The sequence below is a fragment of the Schistocerca cancellata genome, chromosome 7 (assembly GCF_023864275.1).
Source record: "Schistocerca cancellata isolate TAMUIC-IGC-003103 chromosome 7, iqSchCanc2.1, whole genome shotgun sequence".
Taxonomy (NCBI): domain Eukaryota; kingdom Metazoa; phylum Arthropoda; class Insecta; order Orthoptera; family Acrididae; genus Schistocerca; species Schistocerca cancellata.
The window spans coordinates 126,968,263-126,991,190 of record NC_064632.1 but is presented as its reverse complement, the minus strand read 5'-3'; the positions used below and the strand labels follow the sequence as shown (position 1 = coordinate 126,991,190).

Here is a 22,928-nt window from a genome sequence, read left to right as displayed (position 1 = left end):
TCAATATAGAGATTGAATAACATCGGAGATAGGATTATACAAGTCATTTCCTGTCTCTGACGGCCACAATGTATCGGCAAACCCTTCATTTCTTCACATTGACCTTAAATTCCTTTTCGAAATTTCTGCTTGGTTTCCTTCCCTCCCTGTTCAGTGAAAAGATCGAATACTAATGGGGGACAGGCTGCAACGCTGTGAGACTCTCCCACTCTCTTCCATACAACTGCTTCGTTTCCAGGCCATCGTGGCTTGCTTTGTAAGCATTACAATCATTTGGATTAAGAAACTGAGATATCTTCGAAGAACTTCTCCTTCATAAAAAGATATTGTCCAAAGAAGACAGAATTTGACAAGAACAAGCATCACGACGAGGTACCTCTTCAACAGGACGCAAACAGGCACATGCTCAAAAAATGAGGAAATTATGGGTGACATACAAATTGTTCATTGCTGAAGACATAACACAGTCCAAGTACTGCTAGTGGTGGCAATAGTGTTTGGTATCCTTCCACCCTAGAGCTTCTAGGACTGGTAATTTAAATATAACTATTAAAGTCTCTTTACATTGTTCATCATTTCTGGATTGCTTTTAGCATCATTTGTGAGTTGTCTCTGCTTTTGTGCCACTGCAATGTGGTCCGGCATACGCAAAGAAATATAAAGCACAGACTTGGCCAATTATCACGAGAAATATCGAAAAAACTGTGGAAGGTGACGTGTCTTGAACGGACGTGACGTGCACACCATTACCACAATGTTACAGGTTGCTAATATGGACCAAGTGCAGCCCGTGGCACATCGGCGGCTGACGTCCAAATTCCCACAGTAAAAAGAATATCCGGTCAGTATTGACTCCGCATGCAGAACAGTCCCTAAATAAAAGACGAAACCAATTTAGCCATGTGGAACATTGAAGGCTCCGAAATTGACCCGTCGCCGTCACATGGAAGTGGACTGCGTCACGCCTCCTCGGCTGGTGTCAAGCTATTCTTAGCGATGGCTGTCCTCCCCATGCTGCCGCGTTTCGTCTGATTGCGCTGTCGCGATCTGTCGGCATCCTACGCAAGTTACTCAAAGCGTTGTAGCGTGTGACGACCACGGCAACTCAACTTACATGATACATTAGAAATGTCCATATCCTATCACATCTTCCCGTTCTGTTGATCTCTAGAATGTAAAGAGGCGCTTTCCGCAAGAGGCACACATTTTCACTGGAATGCCCACACTCACTACATATGTCCTATGTTTCGAGAGTAGTTTACACATCACGAGGCGACCTTTGTGCATCATCCCCACAATCAGGAGACCACCATTAAATTTAAAATAACGCTCAAACCAAGCTATTACAAAAACTTATTCGGCAGTAAAACCAGCATCTCATTCTGTAATATGATGTTTGGCGTTAGAATACCTTGAATTCTTCAATCGCTATATCCTCAAGAAGTCATTTGCCGCTACACCATATCTACAATGAACAAGAACTGATCGACTGATGACCATAGATGTTAAGTCCCATAGTGCTCAGAGCCAGAGCCAAGAACTGATCAAACTTCACCTAAAGTACGATCAATATACTATCCGATCTCCACAACGTACTGAATTTTTCTTTCTAGAAACTCATATTTATCCACAAAGTATTGCCACGGATCGACTAGAACAACCATCATTATTTTAATCCTCGAGTACATCAGAAGTTTTGGGCATTTTTATCCATTAACATTGTCGAGCGTCCAGGGTAACTGCAATACAAGCAGGGTCATGTATTATGTGGTAATATATGTGATAACATGTTTCGGGAACTACACTGAGGTAACAAAATTGACCGTGTCGAATCTCCTCTTGACCGACTCGATGCTTAAATATTGAGCCATACTGTCTTTATCCTACCCCACGAACCATGGACCTTGCCATTGGTGGGGAAGCTTGCGTGCCTCAGCGATACAGATGGCCGTACCGTAGGTGCAACCACAACGGAGGGGTATCTGTTGAGAGGCCAGACAAACGTGTGGTTCCTGAAGAGGGGCAGCAGCCTTTTCAGTAGTTGCAGGGGCAACAGTCTGGATGATTGACTGATCTGGCCTTGTAACATTAACCAAAACGGCCTTGCTGTGCTGGTACTGCGAACGGCTGAAAGCAAGGGGAAACTACGGCCGTAATTTTTCCCGAGGGCATGCAGCTTTACTGTAAGTACTGGGAGATGAAGAAGCTTGCACAGGATAGGGTGGCGTGGAGGGCTGCATCAAACCAGTCTCAGGACTGAAGACCACAACAACAACAACTGTCTTTATAACTATCCATAACTGCAAATGTGTTGCTAGTGCAAGATTTTGTGCACGGATGGACCTCTCGATTATGTACCATCAATGTTGGATGGGATTCATGTCGCGCGATGTGGGTGGTGAAATCACTCGCTCCAATTGTCCGATTGCGAACAGTTATGGCCCGAAGACATAGCGCAATGTCATCCATAAAAAATTTTCCATTGTTTGGCAACATGAATGGCTGCAAATGGTCTCTTAAGTAACCGATAATAACAATATACACTCAAAAGTCCATGTAAACACAGCCCACACCGCTATGGAGCCACTACCAGCTTGCACAGTACCGTATCTTGTTGACAACTTGGGCCCATGCATTCATGGGATCTGAGACGCACTCGAACCCTGCCATCAGCTCTTATCAGCTGAAGTCAGGACTCATCTTACTAGGCCACGGTTTTCCAGTGGTCTAGGGTCGAACCGATACGGTCACGACCCCAGGATAGGCACACGCGTCGACTGTCTGCTGCCATAGCCCATTACCGCCAAATTTCTCCGCAATTTCGAACGTCCCACATTGATTTCTGCGGTTGTTTCACGCACTGCCGCTTGTCTTTTAGCAGTGACAAATCTACGCAAATTCCGCTGCTCCCCGTTGTTAAGCGAAGGCCATCAGCCATTGCCTTGTCCATGGTGAGAAGTAATGCTTGAAATTTTGTATTCTCGGCACGCTGTTGACGCAGTGGATCTCGGAATACTGAATTTACTAACGAGTTCCGAAATGGAATGTCCCATGCACCTAGCTTCAAAGTCTGGTAATTCCCGTCACGCGGCCATAATCTCGTCGTAAACCTCTTCACATGAGCCACCTGGGTACAAGTGACACCTCCGCAGAGTCACTGCCCTTTTATACCACGTGTAAGGCGATACTACCGCCATCTGTATATGTGGATATCGCTGTCCCATGATTTTTGTCACCTCACTGCATGTGTATATATTATACAAATGGGAAACGATGTTGGAAACAATATCGAAAGGTTCTTGAGCGATTAGCTTTTTTAACGATATCCTAAAAGCCATATGGATCGACATAGGCTATATTATATACACTACTGGCCATTACAATTGCTACACCACAAAGGCGACGTGCTACAGACGCGAAATTTAACCGACAGGAAGAAGATGCTGTGATACGCAAATTATTAGCTTTTCAGAGCATTCACACAAGTTTGGCTCCGGTGGTGACACTAACAACGTGCTGACATGAGGAAAGTTTCCAACCGATTTCTCATACATAAACAGCAGTTGACTGGCGTTGCCTGGTGAAACGTTGTTGTGATGCCTCTTGTAAGGAGGAGAAATGCTTACCATCACGTTTCCGACTTTGATAAAAGACGGATTGAAGCCTATCGCGATTGCGATTTATCGTATCGCGACATTGCTGCTCGCGTTGGTCGAGATCCAATGACTGTTTGCAGAATATGGAATCGGTGGGTCCGGAGGGTAATGCGGAACACCGTTCTGGATCCCAATGGCCTCGTATCACTAGCAGTCGAGATGACGGGAATCTTATCCGCATGGCTGTAACGGATCGTGAAGCCACGTCTCGATCCCTGCACGAACAGTTCGACGACGTTTGCAGCAGCATGGACTATCAGCTCGGAGACCATGGCTGCGGTTACCATTGACGCTGCATCACAGACAGGAGCGCGTGCGATGGTGTACTTAACGACGAACCTAGGTGCACGAATAGCAAAACGTCATTTTTTCGGATCAATCCAGGTTCTGTTTACAGCATCACGATGGTCGCATCCGTGTTTGGCGACATCGCTGTGAACACACATTGGAAGCGTGTATTCGTCATCGCCATACTGGCGTATCACCCGGCGTAATGGTACGGGGTGCCATTGGTTACAGGTCTCGGTCACCTCTTGTTCGCACTGACGGCACTTTGAACAGGGGACGTTACATTTCAGATGTGTTACTACCCGTGACTAAGCAGCATAATGCACGACCGCATGTTACAGGTCTTGTACGGGCCTTTCTGGATACAGAAAATGAACTGCTGCCCTGGCCAGCACATTATCCCTATCTCTCACCAATTGAAAACATCTGGTCAATTGGGGCCGAGCAACTGGATCGTCACAATACGCCAGTCACTACTCTTGATGAACTGTGGTATTGTGTTGAAGCTGCATGTGCAGCTGTACCTTTACACGCCATCCAAGCTCTGTTTGACTCAATGCCCAGGCGTATCAAGGCCGTTATTACCGCCAGAGGTGGTTGTTCTGGGTACTGATTTCTCAGGATCTATGCACCCAAATTGCGTGAAAATGTAATCACATGTCAGTTCTAGTATAATATATTTGTCCAATGAATACCCGTTTATCACCTGCATTCCTTCTTGGTGTAGCAATTTTAATGGCCAGTAGTGTAAATATGCCCAGCCTCCCCTTTGAATGCGGATGCAATGTTTCGAATTCTGAAATAAGCAGCTACAATAATCAACAGTTTTATACAGTAATCGATTGTTAGCATTCATCTGTCAGCATTTGAAGTGACCCTTTTGCAATATTCACCCTTATTGAGGTGAAACATAAATAAAAATGACTGTATGTGACCGAAAATGAACTGCAAACATCGATTTATCTGCGAAAGGTAATAACACTAACTGTAAAAATATACAATATAGATCGACAGATGCAGAAAAGACATTATTTTTAGTGTATGAGATTATAATGTGTAAGTAATTAAAAGAAGAATTATCATCTCTGTAAGAGTATAAAACACAATGCAATGTTCATTCTTCTGTCTAGTCTGTTTTGTTCTGTTCGTTCTGGTGTTAGCTGGAATAAGGTACGCAAGCTATTGTTCTGCGCTAGCATTTGTTTCTGTCGTAACGTAATTGCAAATATTTAATGGTGTAAACTGTGTCCTAGTAAGAATATATTAGTATGAAGTGATCTCCGTGTGTTATTTCAAGAACCTACGCCACATTTATCTTATGAAGAAAATATTTAATGAAAATTATTTAGCATGTTTCCAGCTGCTGCGGAGCGAGTAACAGTGATCTCTGATTGTTAACAATTAGCCGCCATTACGCGGTACATTTAAAAATATTTTTTCACAGCACAATGTCTGATAGCCGGAGCGGAAGAAATTATGTAAAAATATTCAGTGAGATTAATTGAAGTAATCCAGTGAAATAATTTTATTAAAACTTGTCTATTTTTTATGATAGTGAACTGGAGCTGAGTAATACTACGCTATTGCATTTACAGTAATTTGTAGGGAGCCTGGCGCTCGGTAAAACCAGATATAATACGTAACTGGCAACCTACGAAATTCATTATTTTGCTTATTATATCTCTTTTGTATTTTTTTTGAAACTTAAAATTAAAAACTAACTCCACTAAAAATCAGTAACAGATCACGATAAATCAAATGACAAACAAATTTACTAGGAGAGTGTTTCCTCTAAATAAATAGTTACATTACTTTTTTTAAGAGATATAATACATTTCAATTTAGTTCATCTCTGAATTTAGACGTTCCTCTTTGCGGTCTGCAAAATGACTTTCTGGACGTGATCGGGCCAAATATTTCACTAAATAAGCATCAAACGAAAAAACTGCAAAGAACGAAACTCGTCTAGCTTGAAGGGGGAAACCAGATGGCGCAATGGTTGGCCCTCTAGATGGCGCTGCCAGAGGTCAAACGGATATAAACTGCGTTTCTTTAAATATGAATCCCAATTTTTTATTACATATTCGTGTAGTACGTAAAGAAATATGAATGTTTTAGTTGGACCACTTTCTTCGCTTTGTGATAGATGGCGCTGTAATAGTCACAAACGTATAAATACGTGGCACCACGTTACGTTCCACAAGTGCGAACGGTATTTGCTTCGTGATACATTACCCGTGTTAAAATGGACCGTTTATCAATTGCGGAAAAGGTCACATCGTGTTGATGTATGGCTATTGTGATCAAAATGCCCAACGGGCGTGTGCTATGTATGCTGCTCGGTATCCTGGACGACATCATCCAAGAATACGGACCGTTCGCCGGATGGTTACGTTATTTAAGGAAACGGGAAGTGTTCAGCCACATGTGAAACGCCAACCACGACCTGCAACAAATGATGATGCCCAAGTAGTTGTTTTAAATGCTGTCGTGGCTAATCCGCACACCAGTAGCAGACAAGTTGCGCGAGAATCGGGAATCTCAAAAACGTCAGTGTTGAGAATGCTACATCAACATCGATTGCACCCGTACCATATTTTTATGCACCAGGAATTGCATGGCGACGGCTTTGAACGTCGTGTACAGTTCTGCGACTGGGCACAAGAGAAATTACGGGACGGTGACAGATTTTTTGCACGCGTTCTATTTAGCGAGAAAGCGTCATTCACGAACAGCGGTAACGTAAACCGGCATAATATGCACTATGGGGCAACGGAAAATCCACGATGGCTGCGACAAGTGGAATATCAGCGACCTTGGCGGGTTAATGTATGGTGCGGCATTGTGGGACGAAGCATAATTGGCCCCCATTTTATGGATGTCAATCTAAATGGTGCAATGTATGCTGGTTTCCTACGCAATGTTCTACCGATGTTACTACAAGATGTTTCACTGCATGACAGAATGGCGATGTCATTCCAACAAGATGGATGTCCGGCACATAGCTCGCGTGCGGTTGAAGCGGCATCGAATAGCATATTCCATGACAGGTGGATTGGTCGTCGAAACACCGTACCATGGCCCGCACGTTCAACGGATCTGACGTCCCTGGATTTCTTTCTGTGGGGAAAGTTGAAGGATATTTGCTATCGTGACCCACCGACAACGCCTGACAACATGCGTCAGCGCATTGTCAATGCATGTGCGAACATTACGGAAGGCGAACTACTCGCTGTTGAGAGGAATGTCGTTACACGTATTGCCAAATGCATTGAGGTTGACGGATATCATTTTGAGCATTTATTGCATTTATTGCATGCGTTCTCAGAAATGATAAGTTCACAAAGGTACATGTATCACATTGGAACAACCGAAATAAAATATTCAAACGTACCTACGTTTTGTATTTTAATTTAAAAACCTACCTGTTACCAACTGTTCGTCTAAAATTGTGAGTCATATGTTTGTGACTATTACAGTGCCATCTATTACAAAGCGAAAAAAGTGGTCCAACTAAAACATTCATTTTTCTTTACGTACTACATGAATATGTAATAAAATTTGGGTTCCTATTTTAAAAAACGCAATTGATATCCGTTTGACCTATGGCAGCGCCCTTCAAGCTAGACAAGTTTCGTTCTTTGTATTTTTTTCGTTTGAAACTTATTTCGTGAGATGTTTGGCACGTTCACGATCAATGGACACCCTGTATCAAGTACACCAGAGGAAAGACAGAATCGGTATCTCCATTGTGTGATAGCGATGGTAATGTTACCAATGACAGTGCCAGTAAAGTGGAGTTTCTAAATGCGGTTTCCTGAATATCCTGAACCGAAGTCGACGAAGTAAATATTCCAGATTTTCAATCAAGAACTAATGACAACAGGAGTAACTTAGAAGTAGAATTTCTCGGTGTTGCGAAGTAACTCAAAGCACTTAACAAAGGCAAATCTTTGGGTCCATATTGTATACCAAGTACATTCGTTTCAGAGTATGCCGATATAATAGCTCTGTACTTAGCCTTGATATATAATCGCTAGCTCGACAAGAGATCCGTACTTAAAGACTGGAAGGTTGCGCATGTCGCACGAATACTCAAAAGTGTAAATAAGTGTAATCCACTGTATCAACAGATCCGTATGGCTGACGTAGATTTGCAGTATGATTTTGGATAACATTTTGAATTACCTCGAAGAAAACGATATACTGACACACAGTCAGCACGCATTCAGAAAATGTCGTTCTTGAGCAACCTAACTAGCCCTTTATTCTCATTAAGTAATCAGTGCTATTGACAGAGTATCTCAAATTGATTCCATATTTTTGAATTTCCAGAAGGCGTTTGATGCCGTTCCTCACTTGCAGCTTCTAATCAAATTGTTCCCCTGTGGAGTAGGTCTTAGTAGTACGACTGCAATCGTGGTTTCCTGTCGGAAAGGTCACAGTTCGTAGCAACTGATGGAATGTCACCGAGTAAAACGGGAGTGATTAATGGTGTTTTCCAAGGAAGTGTTATAGATCTGCTGCTCATAATGTATATAAGTGATTTAGCAGACTATATGAGCAGCCCTCTTGGATTGTTTGCAGATGACGATGTCATTTACCATCTAGTAAAGTCATCAGACGATCGAAACTAAATGCAAACTGATTTGAACAAGGTATCTGTGTGGTGTGAAAAGTCTCATTAACAAAAAATGCGAAGGCATCCACTAAATCCTGAAAGGAATCCGTTAAATTTCTGTTAAATCACACAAATCTAAAGACCATCAACCCAATTAAATACCTAATGTTAACAGTTACGAACAATTTAATTTGGAACGATCAAATGTTGTGATGGACGTGTACCAGACACTGTTTTACTGGCAAAACACTTAGAAAATGCTAATAATCCCAAAAAGAGACTGCCTATACTACAATTATTTGTCCTCTTATAGAGTATTTCTGTGCAGTATGGGATCCTTACCGTACAGGACCGACGAAGGAGATCGAAAAAGTTCCAAGAAGGGCAGCTCATTATCACTGAATAGGGGTCAGAGTGTTATGGATATATGTGATGGTAGTATCTGTTCCCGAAAGAACAGTTACCGTGGATGACCATGCAGCTTTGCTAGAAATGAAATGAGCAAAGCTGCATGGTCATCCACGGTAACTGTTCTTTCGGGAACAGATACTACCATCACATATAGTTAAAAAATATGGATTCCCGGCCATTGACCTTCTTGTGCGAACGCACACGCTATGCCCGAACTCGTACGGGACTTGGTAGATTAATCTGCCACGAGTAATGAGTATGATGGGCAAACATCTATTAGGCGCACTACGAATGTAGTGGTGTGGACATGTTGGGAATGTGGATCTCAAGGGGAGCGTGCAAGGGATAAGTCCCTGAAGACGCGCTATCCTCTGTGCCTGCGGTTCTCCCATCCTCACGAAACGGCTCTAAGATCGGTCAGCATCCACCAGCCCCCTTGCTTGTGGAGGGCACTTCACAACCTGTTGCTCCTGCTCCATCTACTTCAGGAGCAACACCCCCAAACCATCAGGGACATCAGTTCCCCCTTCCCAGCCGGAGAAGAGTAAGACTTCTTCGGCTACTTTCGCAAGGAAGGGGTCCCTTGGGGACCTCCCTTCGCAAGTTCCGACCAGCGGCACAGCAGACACCCGCAAGTGGCTCAAACAACCACCAGTCCCTGGTCGTAGGGCCTCACGGTCGTCCTCCGTCCCTGAGACTGACCCTGTGAAGCCCTCCAAGCCCTCCAAGCCTGAACCACCGAACGCACAACGAGAGAAACAGAAACAGATCCAGAAGAAAGTCCCCAAGAATACCAACATTGCGGTGGCACCCGTCCCACCGCTTCCTACAAGCTCTGCGTCTGAGGACGAGGTGGAAATTCTGGCATCCGCTGAGGACCTCGATCTCGCCGATCCTTCCGACGCCATGGCAAGCACTGGCACAGGTGCTCAATCGGAGGCAGCAGGTGACCCAGCGGCGTAATCTGCCTACCCAGTCCCGTCACGCCTTTCTCAGACATGGACAATACCATCCTCCAGTGGAACTGCAGCGGTTTCTTCCAACATCTAGCTGAGCTGCGCCAACTTATCAGCCTTCACCATTTCTTCTGCATTGCACTTCAGGAAACATGGTTTCCAGCAATGCGAACCCCCGCCCTCCGTGGCTATCGGGGTTATTATAAAAACCGGTTAGCTTATGAAAGGGTGTCTGGTGGCGTCTGCATCTATGTCCTTAACTCTCTCCACAGCGAGTCTGTCCCTCTACAAACACATTTAGAGGCTGTCGCTGTTCGGGTGTGGACGCCACAGGCTGTTACTGTCTGCAGTCTGTACCTTCCACCAGAGGGTGTTGTCGCACAGCATGTCCTGGCTGCTCTGATAGCCCAATTGCCACCACCTTTCTTGTTACTGGGCGACTTTAACGCCCATAACCCTCTGTGGGGTGGGTCAGTGGTAACAGGTCGAGGCGCCACTATTGAGTATTTATTGGAGCAGCTCGATCTCTCGATCTTAAATGACGGTGCCTCCACACACGTCAGTGTGGCGCATGGCACATACTCCGCCATTGACCTATCGCTCTGTAGCCCTAGCCTCTTGCCATGTGTCCAGTGGGGTGTGCATGACGACCTGTGTGGTAGTGACCATTTTCCAACCTTTCTGTCACTGCCACTGCGCCACTCTGCTGGGCGCCCCAGCAGATGGGCTATGAATAAGGCTGACTGGGACTTCTTTTCCTCCACTGCCGCTATTGAGCCTCTCTCTACTGATGACATTGAGGCGGTGGTTCAATCGGTCACCACCGGCATCGTTACTGCCACCGAATCTGCCATTCCCCGTTCTTCTGGGTCCCCTCGGCGGAGGGCTGTGCCTTGGTGGTCGCCTGAGATCGCTGAAGCGATTAAAGATCGCCGGCGGGCGCTCCAGCGTCACAAGCGACATCCCTCCATAGACCACCTAATCGCCTTCAAACGGCTGCGTGTGCGGGCCCGCCTCCTTATCCGCCAAGGCAAGAAGGAGTACTGGGAGCGGTATGTGTCCACCATTGGCCTCCATGTCACTCCATCGCAGGTCTGGGCGAAGATTCGACGCGTCTACGGCTATCGGACCCCTGCCAGCGTCCCTGCGCTCTCACTGAATGGAGCAGTTTGTACAGACTCCGACGTCATTGCAAGCCGCTTGGCAGAGCATTTTTCTATGAATTCCGCTTCTGCGAATTACCCCCTGGCCTTCCGCTCCATTAAAGAGCGGATGGAACGTCGGAGCCTTTCGTTCCGCACCCACCATCCAGAATCGTACAATGTTCCATTCAGTGAGTGGGAATTCCGCAGTGCCCTTGCCGCTTGTCCTGATACCGCTCCTGGACCAGATAGCATCCACTGCCAGATGCTGAAACACCTCTCAGTGGACTGCCAGCGACGGCTCCTCGACCTTTACAACCGTATTTGGGTCGAGGGTGAGTTTCCGTCGCAATGGCGGGCAAGTATCGTTATCCCCATTCTGAAACCAGGCAAGAACCCTTTGGAGGTGGACAGCTACCGTCCCATTAGCCTCACCAACGTTGTTTGCAAGCTTCTCGAACGGATGGTGAGCCGGCGCTTGAATTGGGTACTGGTGTCTCGGGGCCTTCTGGCTCCGTCTCAGGGTGGGTTCCGTAAAGGCCGCTCCACCGCCGACAATCTGGTGAGCCTGGAGTCGGCCATCCGTACTGCCTTTGCCCGCCGTCAGCACCTGGTCGCTGTCTTTTTCGATTATGCGGAAGGCGTACGATACGACATGGCGTCATCACATCCTTTCTACGCTTCATGAATGGGGTCTTCGGGGCCCTCTGCCGATTTTTGTCGGAAATTTTCTGTCGTATCGTACCTTCCGCGTGCAAGTCGCAGCCTCATATAGTTCCACCCACGTCCAGGAGAACGGTGCCACAGGGTTCTGTTTTAAGTGTCTGCCTGTTTTTAATAGCCATTAACGGGCTCGCTGCGGCCGTGGGAAATTCTGTCTCTGCTTCCCTGTATGCTGACGAATTCTGCCTTTATTACAGCTCTACTGGCTTTGCAGCTGTTGAACGTCAGCTACAGGGTGCTATCCGCAAGGCGCAGTCTTGGGCTGTAGCTCATGGGTTCCAGTTTTCGGCAGCCAAGACCTGTGTTATGCATTTCTGCCGGCGAAGCACTGTCCACCCGGAGCCGCGGCTTTATCTTGCCGGCGAACTTCTTTCAGTGGTGGAATCACACAGGTTTATGGGGGTGGTTTTCGATGCCCGGTTTACTTGGCTGCCTTATATCCGGCAGCTTAAACAGGCGTGTTGGCGGCATCTAAACGCGCTGAGATGCTTGAGCCACACCCGCTGGGGCGCCGACCGATCTACCCTGTTGCGGCTCTACCAGGCGTTAATCCAGTCCCGTCTGGATTATGGGAGCCTGGCTTATGGCTCAGCATCCCCCTCTGCGTTGCGGGTGCTGGACCCAATACTACACAGCGGGATACGACTTGCCACTGGTGCCTTCCGCACCAGCCCTGTGGACAGCATCCTTGTTGAAGCAGGTGTCCCTCCACTGCGGTTACGACGCCAACAATTACTGGCTGCTTATGCTGCCCATGTTTTTAGCTTGTCCGGGCATCCAAATTACCGTGTCCTGTTCCCGCAGTCAGTCGTCCATCTGTCAGACCGTCGGCCCCGGTCGGGTTGTCCGATCGCCATACGCGTCAAGGAGCTTCTCTGCGGGCTTGGGTTTTTCCCTGTTCCACCTCCTTTCCGGGCACCTCTGCATACACCCCCATGGTGTGTTCCTCGCCCTTGCCTTCGGCTCGATTTGGCACAGGGCTCGAAGGACTCGGTCCCTCCAGAGGCCTTCCGCCGCCGCTTTTATTCCATCCTGGCCACGTATCAGGGCTCTGGAATTGTTTACACCGACGGTTCGATGGTTGCTGGTCGTGTCGGGTATGCGCTAACTTTAGGGGACCATTCCGAACAACGGTCCTTGGCGGCTAGCTGCAGCGTTTACACTGCTGAGCTGGTCGCCATCTTTCGAGCCCTAGAGTATATCCGCTCCTGCTCAGGTGAGTCCTTCGTTATCTGTAGCGATTTCCTGAGTGGTTTACGAGCTCTCGTCCAGTGTTTTCCTCGTTCTCGTCTGGTGATGGCTATCCATGAGTCCCTGCATAGTCTCGCACGTTGCGGCCGCTCTGTGGTCTTTGTGTGGACGCCCGGGCATGTCGGTATCCCAGGCAATGAAAATGTTGACCGCCTGGCCAAACAGGCCACCAGTGAACCCACTCTAGACATTGGCCTTCCGGAGACTGATTTGAGGGCAGTCTTTCGCCGCAAAGTTATCTCGCTTTGGGACGCTGAATGGCGCGGTCTGGCCACCCCTAACAAACTCCGTGCCGTCAAGGAGACGACGACTGTGTGGAACTCCTCCTTGCGAGTCTCTCGCAAGGAGTCTGTCATCCTCTGCCGACTGCGTATTGGGCACACGCGGATGACCCACGGCCACTTATTGCGCCGTGAGGTCCCTCCTCTGTCGGTGCGGCTCGGCATTGACAGTGGTCCACATTTTGTTGGACTGTCCACTTTTGTCTGTGCTCAGGCAGTCGTTTGCACTGCCTGACTCGCTCCCTGCCCTTTTAACCGATGACTTTGCTATGGCTGACTTAGTTTTACGTTTTATTCGGGCAGGGGTTTTTTATTATTTAATCTGAGTGTTTCTGTTTTATTTTATTGTCTTTTGTTGATTCTGGCCTTTGGCCTACGGTTTTAAACTAAGTTTTTTTATGTGTTTTCGGTGGTTGGCTTTTCCTTTTTCTTTGTTCCTATGGTCGGCCAACCACCGTCACACTCCGTGTGATTTTATTTCGATTTGTCTGGTCCTTGTCTATGTATCTTTTATTCTGTGTCGTCTGTCTCCTCTTTTGTTGAACATTTTTTATTCTCTGTGGGTAGTTTTAGTATTTTGGAAAAAGAGACCGATGACATCTGCAGTTTGGTCCCTTTAACCCTTAAACCAACCAACCAACCCTGCAGACGCACTATCCTCTGTGCCCACGGTGGCTCAGATGGATAGAGCGTCTGCCATGTAAGCTGGAGATCCCGGGTTCGAGTCCCGGTCGGGGCACACATTTTCAACATGTCCCCAATGAAGTACATCAACGCCTGTTTGCAGCTAGGGTGTCCATTTAATTATCAGTTCATGTTATGGATATGATACCCGAGTTGGGTTGACATTCACTAAAACATAGGCGTTTCTCGATGCAGCGAGATCTTTTTACAAAGTTTCAATCTCCAACTTTTTCCTCCGAATGTAAAGTATTTTGTTGACGCCAATACACATAGGGAGAAATGATCATGGTAATAAAATAAGAGACGTTTAAGTATTCGTTTTTCCCGCGCACAGTTCGAGAATCGAACGCCAGAGAAATAGAATGAAAGTTATTCAACGAGCCTTCTGGCAGGGCCGGCCGCGGTGGCCGTGCGGTTCTGGCGCTGCAGTCCGGAACCGCGAGGCTGCTACGGTCGCAGGTTCGAATCCTGCCTCGGGCATGGGTGTGTGTGATGTCCTTAGGTTAGTTAGGTTTAAGTAGTTCTAAGTTCTAGGGGACTTATGACCTAAGATGTTGAGTCACATAGTGCTCAGAACCATTTGAACCTTCTGGCAGGTACTTACTGTGAATTGCAGAGTAGTCATGTAGACGTAGATGTTTACAGTGGTTCATTAATCCTTTGGATACATAGATGGGACTACTGCAGGCGGGAGGCTATTGCCCCACGATGACATAGTTGACTGGAGACGCGCCTCATGCTGACTTCAGCTACTGCCAGCCAGGAAGACAACATATGTTAGAAACATCGGACTACTGCGCAAGCGAAGTCCACGATGGATGACGCTGTCGCGTCTCGTCGTCGATGTGTTACTGGAGTGCCTCGTAGCAGCTGCCTGCTTCGCGTTGTTGCAGTATACCGCACTGTGAAGGATGGTGTTTAGACTGTGGTTCTGAGCGCGGCCCAAGTCGAATGCCTGTTCCCACACTGGGCAGTGATCAGAAACGATTAGGGATCACAGGAAACGGTTAAAAGCAACAGGGAGACTAGAAAACCCCTAGTCCAGGATCGAGCACGCGACCCACTATAAAGATGGTCAGCAGGAAAAGATAGTCACCCAGAAAGTAACACAGTGATGTAAAGGCGCCAAGTTGTTTGCATTTGTCTCAAGCCCAGATAAATCCCTGCAGCTACTGGAAGTGAAGTTCTTGGAAGGTAACTGAATGAATTATCTGGCGCTGCAGTGGTCTTTGCTTCAAAGTTAGCAGCAGACGATGACAAGGGCAGCAGAAAGTGTTTGGCATTGCGTATACATCTCAATAAAAAGGGGTACAAGTGAACATCAGTGGGCCTCTGAGAACATACGCAAATTGTGAATTGTGGTTCATGAATTTTTTTTCAATTTATTGGACTTACCTCGGGGGATACTTTGTCATGCAGTAGAGACCACACTGGTCGCTAAACACGAGATTTGGCCATAGTAGCTCCCGTCATAGTATTTTCGTTGTCAATGTGTTCTCTAGACGCCAGTTCAGCTCATTAATCACGGTGTAACAAAGGAGTTCATATAAAATGAAATGCCTCCAACAAGGTATGCAGCATGCAGATACGCTAGAAATGGGGAAAAAAGTATGATTACGGCTGTATTGAAGTTCTGATCACCTACAGAGCGATGCAATAGAAGGGGAAAACTAAAACGTATGTTACTGTAAGTATTTTAAAGTAACTGAAACAAATTAATGCCGTAATTTCACTTTGGTTTAATGTTTCTAATGAAATTAAATATTCAACTAAATTAAATAGAACAGAAAAGTAGAACAGTGAAACTGAGGAGAAATTAGTAGACTGAGCACAGTATCAGAATCGATACACCTTGCGTCAGTTGCGACACACGTAAGCGATATGTTATCACACTAATCAGAAGAAGCAGCTTCCACGCTGTCTAATGTAAAGCGCTGGCTGAATTACAAATATTATATTGGTGCATACGTTAGTAGCAACTTTGTTTTGCATGTTGGTATTCCGATTGCTATGGGTTTATTTATCGATTGTCAATTTTTATTTGAAGTTCACTGTTGCTATTTCAGTCTATATATTGTTACCAGAGATAGTGAGTGGAGTTGTGGACGCTAGAAAATGGAGCCAAGTAGAAAATTCCGGACATTTCGACATATTCTTCTGTTTGAGTTCAGTAGAGAGGTGACAGCAGCAGAGGCAGCCAGAAACATTTGCGCCGTATTTTGGGCTGTTGCTATTGGACAGAGCGCGGGAAGAAAAGGGTTTTCTCGTTTTAAGGAGGATCAGTTTGACATTTGTTACTCTCCACATTCAGAAAGACCTTCGGGATGACCGACGTCAATGTACTTGAGAACTACACTACTGGCCATTAAAATTGCTACACCACGAAGATGACGTGCTACAGAAGCGAAATTTCACCGACACGAAGAAGATGCTGTGATATGCAAATTATTAGCTTTTCAGAGCAATCACACAAGATTGGCGACGGTGGCGACACCTACAACGTGCTGACACGAGGAAAGTTTCCAACCGATTTCTCATACACAAACAGCAGTTGACCGGCGTTGCCTGGTGAAACGTTTTTGTGATGCCTCATGTCAGGAGGAGAAATGCATACCATCACGTTTCTGACTTTGATAAAGGTCGGATTGTAGCCTATCGCGATTGCGAATTATCGTATCGCGACATTGCTGCTCGCGTTGGTCGAGATCCCATGACTGTTAGCAGAATATGGAATCGGTAGGATCAGGAGGGTAATACGGAATGCCGTGCTGGATCCCAACGGCCTCGTATTACTAGCAGTCGAGATGACAGGCATCTTATCCGCATGGCTGAAACGGATCGTGCAGCCACGTCTCGATCCCTGAGTCAACAGATGGGGACGTTTGCAAGACAACAACCACCTTTACGAACAGTTCGACGACGTTTGCAGAAGCATGGACTTTCAGCTCGGAGACCTTGGTTGCAGTTACCCTTGACGCTCCATCACAGACAGGAGCGCCTGCGATGGTGTACTCAACGACGAACTTGGGTGCACGAATGGCAAAACGTATTTTTCGGATGAATCCAGGTTCTGTTTACAGCATCATGATGGTCGCATCCGTGTTTGGCGACATCGCGGTGAACGCACCATGGAAGCGTGTATTCTTCATCGCCATACTGGCTTATCACCTGGCGTGATGGTATGGGGTGCCATTGGTTACGCGTCTCGGCCACCTCTTGTTCGCAATGACGGCACTTTGAACAGTGGACGTTACATTTCAGGTGTGTTAAGCCCCTTGGCTCTACCCTTCATTCGATCCCTGCGAAACCCTACATTTCAGCAGGATAATGCACGACCGCATGTTGCAGGTCCTGTACGTACCTTTCTGGATACACAAAACGTTCGACTGCTGCCCCGGCCAGCACATTCTCCAGATCTCTCACCAACTGAAAACCTCTGGTCAATGGTGGCCGAGCGACTGGCTCGTCACAATACGCCAGTCACTACTCTTGATGAAATACAGTATGGTGTTGAAGCTGCATGGGCAGCTGTACGTGTACACGCCATCCAAGCTCTATTTGAGCATGACAGTTATCTTATCCTCATTGTTGTGACGGATCGTGCAGCAACATCTCGATCCCTGAGTCAACAGATGGGGACGTTTGCGAGACAACAACCATCAGCAGGAACAGTTCGACGACGTTTGCAGCAGCATGGACTATCAGGTAGGAAACCACGGCTGCGGTTACCCTTGACGCTGCATCACAGATAGGAGCGCCTGCGATGGTGTACTCAACGACGAACCTGGGTGCACGAATGGCAAAACGTATTTTTCGGATGAATCCAGTTTCTTTTTACAGCATCTTGATGGTCGCATCCGTGTTTGGCAACATCGCGGTGAACGCACATTGAAAGCGTGTATTCGTCATCGCCATACTGGCGTATCACCCGCGTGATGGAATGGGGTGCCATTGGTAACACGTCTCGGTCACCTCTTGTTCGCATTGACGGCTCTTTGAACAGCGGACGTTACGTGGCTCTACCCTTCATTCGATCCCTGCGAACCCCACATTTCAGCAGGATTATTGCACGACCGCATGTTGCAGGTCCTGTACGGGCCTTTCTGGATACAGAAAATGTTCGACTGCTGTCCTGGCCAGCACATTCTTCAGATGTCTCACCAATTGAAAACGTCTAGTCAATGGTGGCCGAGCAACTATCTCGTTACAATACGCCAGTCACTACTCTTGATGAACTGTTATATCGTGTTGACGCTGCATGGGCAGCTGTACCTGTACACGCCATCCAAGCTCTGTTTGACTCAATGCCCATTCGTATCAAGGCCATTATTACGGCCAGACGTGGTTGTTCTGGGTACTGATTTCTCAGGATCTATGCACCCAAATTGAGTGAAAATGTAATCACATGTTAGTTATAGTATAATACACTCCTGGAAATGGAAAAAAGAACACATTGACACCGGTGTGTCAGGCCCACCATACTTGCTCCGGACACTGCGAGAGGGCTGTACAAGCAATGATCACACGCACGGCACAGCGGACACACCAGGAACCGCGGTTTTGGTCGTCGAATGGCGCTAGCTGCGCAGCATTTGTGCACCGCCGCCGTCAGTGTCAGCCAGTTTGCCGTGGCATACGGAGCTCCATCGCAGTCTTTAACACTGGTAGCATGCCGCGACAGCATGGACGTGAACCGTATGTGCAGTTGACGGAATTTGAGCGAGGGCGTATAGTGGGCAAGCGGGAGGCCGGGTGGACGTACCGCCGAATTGCTCAACACGTGGGGCGTGAGGTCTCCACAGTACATCGATGTTGTCTCCAGTGGTCGGCGGAAGGTGCACGTGCCCGTCGACCTGGGACCGGACCGCAGCGACGCACGGATGCACGCCAAGACCGTAGGATCCTACGCAGTGCCGTAGGGGACCGCACCGCCACTTCCCAGCAAATTAGGGACACTGTTGCTCCTGGGGTATCGGCGAGGACCATTCGCAACCGTCTCCATGAAGCTGGGCTACGGTCCCGATCACCGTTAGGCCGTCTTCCGCTCACGCCCCAACATCGTGCAGCCCGCCTCCAGTGGTGTCGCGACAGGCGTGAATGGAGGGACGAATGGAGACGTTTCGTCTTCAGCGATGAGAGTCGCTTCTGCCTTGGTGCCAATGATGGTCGTATGCGTGTTTGGCGCCGTGCAGGTGAGCGCCACAATCAGGACTGCATACGACCGAGGCACACAGGGCCAACACCCGGCATCATGGTGTGGGGAGCGATCTCCTACACTGGCCGTACACCACTGGTGATCGTCGAGGGGACACTGAATAGTGCACGGTACATCCAAACCGTCATCGAACCCATCGTTCTACCATTCCTAGACCGGCAAGGGAACTTGCTGTTCCAACAGGACAATGCACGTCCGCATGTATCCCGTGCCATCCAACGTGCTCTAGAAGGTGTAAGTCAACTACCCTGGCCAGCAAGATCTCCGGATCTGTCCCCCATTGAGCATGTTTGGGACTGGATGAAGCGTCGTCTCACGCGGTGTGCACGTCCAACACGAACGCTGGTCCAACTGAGGCGGCAGGTGGAAATGGCATGGCAAGCCGTTCCACAGGACTACATCCAGCATCTCTACGATCGTCTCCATGAGAGAATAGCAGCCTGCATTGCTGCGAAAGGTGGATATACACTGTACTAGTGCCGACATTGTGCATGCTCTGTTGCCTGTGTCTATGTGCCTGTGGTTCTGTCAGTGTGATCATGTGATGTATCTGACCGCAGGAATGTGTCAATAAAGTTTCAAATGAATTCACGGTGTTCTTATTTCAATTTCCAGGAGTGTATATTTGTCCAATGAATACGCGTTTTTCATCTGCATTTCTTCTTGGTGTAGCAATTTTAATGGCCAGTAGTGTATTAAATGTGATCAACTGTGATCATTCTACCATCGTTCGACATTTGCACGTAGTGGAGAAGGTTAAAAACTCAGGTGGTTGGGTACCACATACACTAAGCCAAAATCACAAAAGTCATCGTGTGGCCATATGTGCTCCTCTGCTTGCTCGTCATTAAGGGGCTCGTGAACAACACCAACCATTCCTATCCCGTATCGCTGCTGATGATGAGAATTAATGTCTATTTGTTTCAACAAGACAGGAATAGTTCGTCCCAAACAAAAACAAAATAGCAATTCTCCGTACAAAGCCAGAAGATAATTTTATGTAGCTGCTGGAATAGCGACGGTGTGGTGTACTATGAATTGCTTCCCCAATGTATAACCATCACTGTTGACATCTATTGTCAATAACTGAGACGTCTTGCAGACGCATTTCAAGAACAACGACCAGAAAGACTGCGTGAAGCGATGCTACTCCACGCATTCTGCTCCGCTGTTAAGAAACACTATACTGGAGTTGGGTTGACAAATCATTTCGGACCCACCTTATTCACCTGATCTTGCACCCTCAGACTTTCACCCTTTCTGCTCTCTACCGAACTATTTTCAAGGAACTTCCTTTCCGGATGAAAATGCGCTCCGAACGTACTTCGCCTCAACAGCACGTGATTTCGACAGTCGCGGAATGTGTGTGTATATGATGCAGTTATTGAACTTGTGCGCCGACCTAATAGCTTTGATGTTAGACAAAGAACATTTTTTGGGCAATTAATACGTGGACTAGCCTAGATTAGCTTGAGTGCTGACTAAAATACGAATCCAACTCGAGACTACCGAGCGAGGTGGCGCAGTGGCTAGACACTGGACTCGCATTCTGGAGGACGACGGTTCAATCCCGCGTCCGGCCATCCTCATTTAGGTTTTCCGTGATTTCCCTCAATCACTCCAGGCAAATGCCGGGATGGTTCCTTTCAAAGGGCACGGCCGACTTCCTTCCCCGTCCATCCCTAATCCGATGAGACCGATGACCTCGCTGTCTGGTCTCCTTCCCCAAACAACCCATCCCCAACTCGAGACTACTACACTCACATGATTGAGACCACACCGATGGTGGCACATCAGAATAATGCAAGCACAAAGCTTTGGTCCGTTATAAAAATTTATTATATATTCTTCCTTTCAGTTGAAATCGGTAATGACGATCAATTGTATACGACAATAGGTTTCATAGAAAACGGTGGCCCTCCACAGCTTTGTTAGAAGCCAGTGATGGTTGCTTACAAAGTTTTAACCACACACCATCGATGTTAAAATGTTCAAGAACTGCTGAGGATGAATGGCGTAGCGTGAACCCACAGGTGACAGCATTGATTACAACTTCCAGCAGCTGTAGGAAGGCCAGCCATGAGAAATAAAGTGGACTGCTGTTTCTACTTAAGTTTTTCCCTGGATGTATCCTTTATGTAAGATGGGAGCACTGCTAAGACTAATTGGTATAGAAGTAACTGAGATAATAGCGTTTGTTTACAGTGGTTGTTTCGAATGATATACGGTGTCGAAGTTAGTTGTTAAACAGATTTTATGAAATGAAATACCAAAGGGTTTTGTTAGACGGGTAGTTACCCATTTCAACAGCAACATTTCATATACGCAATGAGGAGTCGTTAGGAAAGTAGTGCAAAATCGGTGTACTGGTAAACGTAGAGCATAACTGACGGATTACACATTATGAGTGATTATGAGTGTGTTGTTCGGCTGCAAAGCCGTTATAACGTCCGTCAAGACAACATGGTTAGCAATACAAGATATGAACGGGGTCGTCTGTTATCGTCTCCGACAGCCGGATGCTAGATAGATACACGGAAAGTAATGTGCATCCGTTCAGTTTTTCTGCACAGATCCACAGTTCTGAGTATAGTAATTAGGAGGATTCTCATAGTTATTAGGTGAATCCCAAAACTGGAAATCCACTCTCAAATATACCCAGTTGGAAACATTCCGCTCCGCTCGCAACCATGTGGAATATTTGGCTGGAAAGACCTAAGTTTTACGAGAGGCCATCCGAGTTTGAAGAATTAATAAGAAAAATTACATTTTTCGGGTCAATAATTTGCAGTGAATTACGCCGGTAAACAGTGACAAAATACAAAGTGAAATAGTGTAATATAAGTCAATAGTTCCTCAATTACATCAATGATGGAAGTGAAGATACAAGGCGATAAAATCGTAAGTGATTATCTGTCGTATAAAAGCCTGCCACACGCTTTTCGCAACACACAATGATGCGAAACTATCTGCAGCCTATACAGGTTGTGATGTCATACATAACCAACAACATGAAAAACCAGCAGAAGACATCACTAACATCGATTTCTGGCCATCCACTGCCCCCTCCCGCCCCCCCCCCCAGCCCCCCACAAATGCCACACTAGCCTCTACAGTAACGAACAATGGACAAAAAGTTCTAGGTTGATTTAGTTTAAGACAATTTATTTTTAAGTAACATTTCTCAGTACGTATGTATGCATAAACGCCTGATGATGAACAGAACATGTTCGCAGCGCGTTGTATTATGTTAGATTAAACATAAAAATAAAAGTGACTGGTAGCAGAAATCACAAATAAATCAAATAAAATAGTTTTAATAAACAATTCTAACCAAAGTTTTAGTCCCATTGCTACCTCGTCCTAATCCTTCGATAGAAAGAGTGTCTTGGTCTCTGTCACAACTCAGTTGCTAAGGGCGACTTGGCACAGTGGTTAATACAATGGACTCGTAATCAAGACGTCTCATCGACTATTTATTATTCAAGAAGACATGGATTCAAAAGACTGCTGATCTCGGTTTTTAGCAGTTTACTTGCATCGCTTCAGGTTATCGATGAAATGATCCCTTCAAATATATTAGGGTAAATTCCAGTCTCACTTCTATGAACCTAAGCAAGTATTCTGTCTTTGACGACTGGACATTAAAAGGCGAACCTGCTTTTTTTCTTCCAAAGCAGTTCCTGTGAGATATAGAGAA

General features: G+C 46.7%; 1 protein-coding gene and 1 non-coding gene across 2 annotated transcripts in view; one reads left to right on the top strand and one right to left on the bottom strand.

Annotated features, from left to right (window-relative positions):
* Positions 1–1,706: 1,706 nt before the first annotated feature.
* Positions 1,707–22,928, bottom strand: part of LOC126092665 (cell adhesion molecule 2-like) — a 140,259-nt gene continuing 119,037 nt past the window's right edge. The window contains exon 4 of the mRNA XM_049908387.1: positions 1,707–1,739. Within this exon, the coding sequence (XP_049764344.1) occupies positions 1,707–1,739 (33 nt within the window). The remainder of the gene's footprint in view (positions 1,740–22,928) is intronic.
* On the top strand, positions 13,994–14,068 carry Trnat-ugu (transfer RNA threonine (anticodon UGU)). The gene has a single exon. It is a non-coding gene; the product is annotated as a tRNA-Thr (tRNA).